This window comes from Stegastes partitus, unplaced genomic scaffold, assembly GCF_000690725.1.
Source record: "Stegastes partitus isolate 25-593 unplaced genomic scaffold, Stegastes_partitus-1.0.2 Scaffold174, whole genome shotgun sequence".
NCBI lineage: Eukaryota > Metazoa > Chordata > Actinopteri > Pomacentridae > Stegastes > Stegastes partitus.
In genome coordinates, this window is record NW_007577905.1 from 422,320 (window position 1) to 431,380 (window position 9,061).

At 40.7% G+C, this 9,061-nt stretch overlaps 1 protein-coding gene across 1 annotated transcript in view; it reads left to right on the forward strand.

The window, feature by feature from the left end:
• srrm4 (serine/arginine repetitive matrix 4) overlaps window positions 1-9,061 on the forward strand; it is an 81,541-nt gene that overhangs the window by 63,000 nt on the left and 9,480 nt on the right. Inside the window, exons 3-6 of the mRNA XM_008279880.1 lie at window positions 5,991-6,074; window positions 6,171-6,251; window positions 6,346-6,372; window positions 6,669-6,719. Of these exons, the coding sequence (XP_008278102.1) occupies window positions 5,991-6,074; window positions 6,171-6,251; window positions 6,346-6,372; window positions 6,669-6,719 (243 nt within the window). The remainder of the gene's footprint in view (window positions 1-5,990; window positions 6,075-6,170; window positions 6,252-6,345; window positions 6,373-6,668; window positions 6,720-9,061) is intronic.

Sequence of the window (9,061 nt, forward strand, 5' to 3'; positions counted from 1 at the left end):
TGCCCTGACTAATTTAAATGTGCATGGTTACAATATTAGTAATTATACAACTACATTAGTCAAATTTAAATATTAAGATAAAGGCCCTACAATATGATATAAATCACACATTTATCTGATTAACTTGTTAACACCCTACAACATTATGTATTTTTAGAAATTAATTGACTAATTTAAATGTTACGGTGACGATCCTGTAATCTTATTATTTATGCAAAAACCTCGACTTAATTAAATATCAAGATTAAAACTCTACAATAATATTTATTAAACTTTACCAATTAATGTTAAGACCCTACGATATTATTAATTCTGCAAAATGACCCGACTAATTAAAACGTGTACACTTATCTATTTTATCATTAAAGCTGGAGTTTGCAGTTCTTGACAGAGGTTGTTGATATTTAGTGAGCATGTGCAGGACTTCCCGTCTCCTCTTGCAGCTACTGTCCTCTTCCTCCACTTCCTGTTGTCCTGTGCATGAACGTGCAAAAGACTCGCTGGAATAGTTTCCTGAGGATTCATCTGAGCCACTCTGTTTCCCGTTTAGCCAGACAAACAGCAGATTTTATTTTAGTGCACACAGAATGGACAGTTAGCAGTCCGTAAGGAGATACTGGCTGAACTGACAAAGAGTGGATTGAATTCAAATATTACACCTTTAATGATCACAAAATTCATGCCTGATCGATTCCATTTCAAAGTGCACATGTTAGAGCTTCCCACCTTGTTGACACTCGCACATTCAGAGCGTCTCTGGTGGTTCTCGTGAGCGTGATTGCATTGAGCTCATGATTTGGTTTCATGCGTTCTTTCGTTAAAGTCGTATCAAAGACGGTCTCCTTAATTACAAATATTAGCTTTATTTTGCCTCGAGTTCTTTGACAAAGCTCAGGGTAGAGTAGAAAAGTCAGACAATAACGAACATCTGGAATTTTGAATAAACCCGAACTTGTCTTTTTTCAGATTCTTCATGTCTTTGATACACGATTGGTGGTTTTCAAATCCGCAGTTATGTTCAGACGTGAACATTAGATCTCTTATTTTAATCTCAAACAGTGACAATCTGGTTTGATTCCTAGCTGGCCTGGACCCTCAGTGCATGTTGTTTCCTTGCATTCCTGCTGTAACTATCCAATAAAGATGGGAATGACAAAAAGAAAACATGACTAGAACTTGTAAATGTTGGTTTTCCCTGCTGGAGAAAGGACAGTCAGACCCTCGGTACATGCACCCTTTGGGAAGATCAGCCAGAGACAGACTAAAAAAAAAAAAAATCACCACAGTTATTAACCTGTTGCAAATAGTCTAACAATCATTTTCAGGCTTCATTAATTAAATATTAAACTTTTCTGATTTATCATTTAATCTTTAAAGCATCAGAAAAAATGGCCACACGTTCCACACGGAGCTTCGTTTTTTGATGTCTTCATCGTTCAGCCGACGTGCTCGCTCACTCTCTCCTGTCTTTGCATCTCATAAATTTCAGTCACTTCTGTACTTGAAAAGCCCATTCAGCGAGCCCCGCGGCGCTTCAAAGGCCTTCGTCTCCTCTTCCAGATCAGTCGTTTTCAGGGAGTAAATGAAGTGGACCTTTGGACAGCAATCAGCAGCTGCGATCTGACAGTTTTCTTTTCTATATAATGATGAATTTAATGGAAAGAACAGAACGGATAACAAGGATATCTCGGGCCAGAGTGAGAACGTGGGTCCATGCACAAGGAGAAGTCCATAAAAAACTGATAGATACAAATACAATAAAAGTGTATCGGCAGACATCCATTTAAGAGAATTAAAAGCACCATTCACCACAAGCCCTGCAACCTGTGCATCACTGACGACTCTGTAAATCACAAACTAATGAAACCTGCTGAGGAAGTGAAGTTCCCGATTTTAATTCAAACATCTTATTCTAATCTCAGATTTTGCCCCTCCGAGTGCAGCCGTGCTGCCGTGGGTCTTGACTTTATTGAAGCTCACCGGCATGCGATCTGTTTCGTGCCTTACATCAGTCTGGATGGGATTTAATCATCCTGTTGTGATGGGATCATCTCATATGGGACATTTGGCTCACAGATAATCTTGCTTATGATTGTTGTGAGGAGGGAATCAGGATGCATTCATGTGCAGCTACGTGATGCCAGCGATGAGTCATGTGGATTATTTTACCCCCACCCCGTTCTGTTGTTTTGTCTGCAAATATTTTAGGAACAAAAGCATTACAGAGAACTCCTTAAAGAATGTATTTTGGTGGCATTTGCTGCACGAGTTTGTGTCTCTAACCTAAATAACTCCCATGTCGTAATCCTATCATCTAAATGTTTGCAACCAAACGCGGCCTTTGTGGAGACCCCCTGCAGGTTTTTTTAAAAAAAAAAAATCAAAACCAACAATAAAAGGAAAAAAAAAAAAAAACAAAATCTGTGATATCAAAGAAATAGAACGAGGTGAAGAAAGTGTTCCAGTGTAGATTCTCACCTACTTGAATCATGTCTTAAAGTAGCCGTTAATACAACCTGTGGGAGTTCTTTGCCCTGATGCTGTGATCATTGTAGGCATTTGCCAATTAGTACTTGAACCTACTAACATGAGATATGAACGGCATGTCTCGTGTGAAGATGTCTGCAAAATGAAAAGTGATTTTCTTTAGCAAATGGCAATGCAGATACTTTCAGTTTCACTTGTTGTGGCTTTAATGTATTTTTTGTCAAAGAACACAGCCTCCATCACAATGCAGGTGCATGTGAAGAATCCAAAAAAACGTGATCTGGGATGTTTTCAAACAGATTAAAGCAGAGCTGCGTGATTAATACTAATCATAGTTTAGGCTTCTTACAGTTAGATGAGCATGATTGACTGTGATGCTGATGTTTAAAATGCTCTCATAGATAATAGTCCTCAAAATCATTTGGTTTAAACTTGGATAAATCAAACATTAGAATGCCTTCTTTTATTTATTTTTTGTTTTGAGCAATTTGCGGTCACACCATAGACTGTATAAAAGATGGACGTAGCAACCGGCCCTGAAAAATGAAGTCAACCTGGAAGTGTCAAAAACCTGCAATATCACTACGTCCACTAGTCCTGGCTCCCATAGAAATGAATTGGAAAAGAACTGATCACAGATCATGAAATACTGCATTCTTCCAGCTCAGGATTTTTTTCTTATTAGTTTTCATGGTCAAATTCAGAGATCAGGTGGCCAATCTGAAAATAAATCAATACTGAATTTTTTAAAAATCATCAACATTTTGCGGGGCAAGGGGCGTGGCTGGCTTGATTTACAGTCGGCAGCGACCATACAGATGAAGCGAGCAAAAGGCGGTAAATGTGGGCGGGCAGAGAGGGCCCGCCTCTCAATCCGTCTGACCAATCGCTGCTCCTATGGCTCCGCCCCCCTCCGACGATTTTTGCGTCACTGGCTCCAAAAATCCAAGATGTCAACCAGGAAGTAGCAAAACCCTGGCTTCATGTTCTCAGTGCAGAAACCAACGGGTGACGTCACGGTAGCTACGTCCATCTTTTATACAGTCTATGGGTCACACACTCTTGAGCTGCCTGCAAAACGGGGAGACTAGAGGCTTCTCTGTGCACGGTCATGTACCTTAACCTGCATGTGAGACATTCAGGGAACATCAGTGAATTGAAGTGTCTGTAATAAGCAGATGTTCAGCAAGTGAAGCCTCATTGTTGAATTGTCTTTAGATTTTGCCTTTAGAAGATGCTCTTAATTCTTATTTTGATGCAAAGATTGAGCAAAAATGTGGCCACACATGGAAGTGAAAGCACCACTTATATGCTGTCCCTAAAATTAATTAACATTGATAAACATTTCTGTTCTCATTGTTCATAAAAAGAAATAGTGATTATCATTTTGACCATAATGATGCAGGCTCAGATAAGAGTGACATTTTGATTGCCCACGTTTCTTGCTTTCTTCAGTATCTGTGCACGGCAGCAGCATTGTTAATGTTCGGGAAGACTGTGTGATGATGGCAAATGATTGAGGCTTTGTTAATATTAAGAACAGGCAGCTCATTCTTCAGCTACCTGGCCTGAAACATTGTAATTCTGGTTCACTTTCACTGCTTTCACATCATAGATTTGTGCCACAGAAAGCAAAAAAAGCTCATGCTGAAGGCTACACTACCTTCTCAGCTCCAGTGTTCCAGGTAGCCAGCACCTTCTGATTCCAGCACCAGAAGTGAGTCAGCTCTGGTCCAGAGATGGTTGCCAGATTTGGCTAGGCTTTGGGATTTGAGCTGGCATATTTAGCCACATCTTGACAACATGGAGACTTTCTGCCGACTTTCCAAACCCTCTTGGCCACTTTTTATTTCCAAAGGCTACAAATCTCGTGACTTTTTCTGGTGTTGTTGGAGTCTCTTCTGACGTTTTGGAGACTGAGCACATATCATTGTGCTGTTACTGTCTTTAGCGAGCAGTGGGTGCTGCCGTCCCAAAGCTCTCCCAACCAGTCAGGAGCTGCGGTCAGATCAGAGGAGATCCTCAAATGAATCACGCCAAGCCGCCAATGATCCCAGCTTGGCCTACAGAGGGAGATGTGAATGTTAAAGTTTCTTCCCTGTCACAGTAAAACAAACCATTTGACTCAGCCTCAGTCACTTCCTCACCTTGTCCACTGTGTGATGCTCTCTGTGACATGAGATAAACATCCCACTAGCGAGCGCATCATGTCAGAGAAAATAAAAAATAAATCCAACAACTAAAAAAACAAAAACCTAAAAGTAACTCTGCCAGAGCGTCTTTAGGTCACTTTAAGTCCCAAGCCCAGACAAAGGAGGAGGGCTGGACGTAAAGCTGCCAGTTTCACATCACGGTCGTTTGATTAAATTTAATATTCTAACATTTACGTTTAATGTGGGTCCAGATAAAGTATTAGTGAGAAGTGACGGCAACATTTTAAAAAAAACAAACCAAGAGTCAACAGACGACGGTTCATTTGTAGTTCTAAACATATTAAGGTTGTTTCGTACTTACTGTTTGTCCGTCCCATGACATTATTCCTCATGCAAATAAAAATTATGCAAATTAGGTGATGACATCATTTAGCTACTTCTAGCGACTTTTAGGACAACCAATAGCTACTTTCCTTACTGAGGCAACAGTGCATCTGGCTGACTATAGACCATCGGGATTTTGGCCAAGATGCAAGAAACATGCCGACCCCGACCAGTTGAGTGTTATATTGAGGGTTAAGGGTGGACAGGTTGGGGTGCAGCACGGTGGAACTGCCTCGTCAATATGGGTCAACTCTAAGATTTGTGAGAAACCAGCTGGTGGAGTTCAGCAGTTAAGATGATGTGCATTGCTGTAAGAAGTGGTAGAAACTAAACACAGCATTAAAGAGAGTGAATGGATACAAACTTGACTCCAAGTGGATTATAATGTCGCTCATTATTAGCCTATTAGCCTCATTTAGCTACCATCTTACTAACAAGATGATGAGCTAATGTGTTTGCATCTTGTTTTCTACCCCCAAATGGACAAAACAAATGGCTTACAGTTTAAAGGTTTTGGCCGTTTGAAGAGTTAAAGAGAGTGAATGTTGTCGGCTGGACGCAAACTTGACTCCAAATGGACGACAGTGATGTTCATTTTTAGCTCACAATTAGCCTATTAGTGTTGTTTGGCTAACATCTTACTATAAAAGTTGATAATATGATGCTGTTTACATCAACCCCTGAGATGGATGAAAATTTGTGGTGGTTTTAAGGGTACGAATTTGTCAAATAAGGACATAATTCTTTCACATATTGGGTTTTTGACATTTATATTGTGGTAGAAGCATCTGCGTGGCCTAAATATCAGCAGAGGCGACCGATAAGGTGTTGTGATCGGGGCAAACGGTAGCTTGAACAAGTTTCTAATGCTGGGATTCTGTCAGTCCGGAAGTTTTGTTGGATTCTTGCAGCTGAGATCTTAAATCGCGTCCCACGACTGAACACATGTGCGCTCTCTGCTTGCAGCCCTTCCTTTGATGAAGAACGTTCCCTTCGGCCAAAGGGGAAGAAGAAGAAGAGAAAGTCTGAGCGGAAGAGGAAAAGGAAAAGGTCAGTTCTTTGGAATTAGATAGCGAGAGGTATTGTTGGATACCTTTGTCGAGAGAGAATTCTTCATGTTTGTTTGTCTTTTCACTCCTGCTTCAGGTCTCCGTCCCACAGCCTGTCACCGCTGAGGAAGAAGAAGAAGAAGAAGAAGAAGAGCTCCAAGAAGAGCAAGCGGCATAGGTAGTTGTTGCTCATTACACCAATACTGGCAAAATGGCTCGACTTGTATTCTTAGATGACCCAAATCATTTCTTTTCCCCCCTCCTCATTCCAGGTATACCTCCAAAAAGTCAAAACACAGGTACGATTTCTTTATTCATCATTTCAGCATGCCTTTCTTTTCTTTGCAGTGTGTGTGTCCTATTTCTAAAGGTGAAAATGTTTTATTAAAAAGCGAGGCTTTGAAGACAAACAGTTCTCACCTGGATAAGTTTTAAACGTGGTGTAACAGTCGGCGCCTGCTTTCAGCGAGATTACTGGATTTCCACCTTAAAGTCCAATTCTCTTTATGTATCAGCGAGAAGGCAGGCTGTCTGCGCGGGATTTGTCAGAATTAATGCCCCTCGCTCATGATTCTATTCTCTTTCATCCCCGCAGCTCTTCAAGTTTAAAACATAAGAGGAAGGATGAGCGCAAGCACAAGAAAAGGTCAGTCTGTGATTGTTGCATCAGAATCATGTACTCTCCAAAATCCTACACAACTTTTCCTTTTTGTGCATCCTTTCCCTCTGTAGCATCCTCCTCTTCTTGCCCCAGTGGTAAGCCCATCCACCCCTTCTCACAACAACAAATGCTGAGGGAAGAAAGGGAGCGGATTCTCCAAAAACGCTCTCGTGTCGGGGCGTGAATGCAGAAATGTGTGGCTCGCTTTCTTTCTTTATTTATTTTTGAGAGCAAAGCGTGGAGAGGAAAAAAAAAAAGCCGGAATCATGCGAGGAGGGAAACTGATTGAACGCTTGAGCCACAAAGTGAGGCAAAAAAAAAAAAAGGGGGTGAAAGAGGGTAAGAGAAACCAATTTCATGCTGTGATCTTGAAACATTTTATAATTCGACTTTGGATGGAGCGCGTTGTTGTTTGTAAGCACGGAGCCAAGTTCAGCAGCTGCTCTCCGACTCGCTACAAGTCCTCGTTCCTTTATTCCCATCACTTCGCCTCTTTTCATGCCTTTGCCGTTCCCTTACGTCGCCGCCCTCTCTCATGTGCTGCTTCTCTCTCGTATACGTCAGGATCCCTCGCTGAGAAGACGAGGTGACGATCTGAATTATGCATGTGTTCTTGAAGTTAAAAAGGCTTGACGTGATTGTTTCTAATCTTGAGCAGAAACAACATCCAGACTTTAAATTCACATATGTGCTCTACATGGCTGCTGCCAGTGTTCATTTTGATTTAATCTGTTTATAGTATCGAGAAGACAAGATTTATTGTTTTTGAAGGATCTTTATTACATTCGGCCTCATCTTATTGTCTTTTAGGCCTCGCTTCCCGGTTAGCGTTCAACAACTACTCGACTCGACTCTTCAGCCTATTTACTGGATGTAGGAGAAACAACAGTCTCCACATCACCTCCAGATGAACTAAACCAGCTGCAGTGCGCTCCACCTGCTAGCCTCGTTAGCCTAAATGAATTCTAAATAGACTAGCATTGGCTGCACGATGAATCATTTTAACCTTGTTGTTTTATACAGAAGTGATAAGAACAGACTCTGAACAGAGCAGAAAATTCATGCAACTTTTGAAACTAGAATTATATTAACTTTCATATTCGAGCACAAGGACTGTTGAAGAATTATAGCAAAGAGTTGTATGATTTGTGTTGGTTGAGCTGTGATATGTCATCTGCTGTTGGTAAAGTTTATGCTCCAGAAAGAAAACACAGACGACTTGGTGCCAGTTGGTTTACTTGAAACTGATTAAGTAAATGTTCTATAAGTAGGCTGGGTGAGTTCAAAGGTGTTCACAGGTGGTTTGTTCCTCTTCTTGCTACCAAAAACAATGGATTCATCCTGGAAGAGTAATGCAGACCAATGACCAATGAGGGTTTTGTCGGATGAGAGAAACTCGACTTACTAATCAACCAACGAACCCGGACACTACAGCAATAATTTAAGCATTTTTTCTATAGCAATTGTACTTTGTGTACCTTGACAGCGAGCTACATAAAAAGATGACTTCCCCTTTATTAGTTCCTCCAATCAATCTGTGACTGATTAGTTGTTTCCCCAAATGTCGTCAGTTAGCCGACACCAGCTGAAAGTTCATTTCTGAGATCGGGGAGGACAGTGTCGTTGCTCGAAAGAAGTCGAATGAAGAAACACAAACGGTCAGATGCATTTTCGACTTTATTTGGTGGCTGGACGTAGGTAGAAGATGGCCTACAGCTTCTAATGGTTGAGACCTTGTGGTTTTCTGTTGTTGAGTCTATCAGAACATTCCAAGTTAGCCAAACTTTTAAAATTAATAGTCAAATGAATGTACAAGTTTGAACTGCATACACACTTACCATCACATATACCTGCATGTTAAGCCTCTGTGACAACATGTGAGTTATTCAGCCATATAGTTAGCAGTAATCAAATGTTTCTCTGTGTACCTTTAGTTATCTTTATACCTATAGATACCAATAGTTACACACATTGTTCCCTCTGTGAATAAAGAAGGCTGCACTGACGCTGTAAAAAATCTGATTATTTCACTTTTTCCAATTTATTTTCTGTTCCTATTCGTAAACTAAAAAATCAAAACCAACTAAAAATTACAGGAGGGAACAATAATGTAGTATATTGTATGATATAAGGGAAATTAATACAAGTGTCGGTAGCACTGGTCTGGAGATATTTTCGCTCCTCCTTGTTGCGTGCTATTTTAGTATTACGGCTTGAATAAAATGCTGTGCGTCGTTGGTTCATCTCATAGACTGTAAAAAAGATGGACGTAGCTACCGTGACGTCACCCGTTGGTTTCTGCACTGAGAAAATGAAGCCAGGGTTTT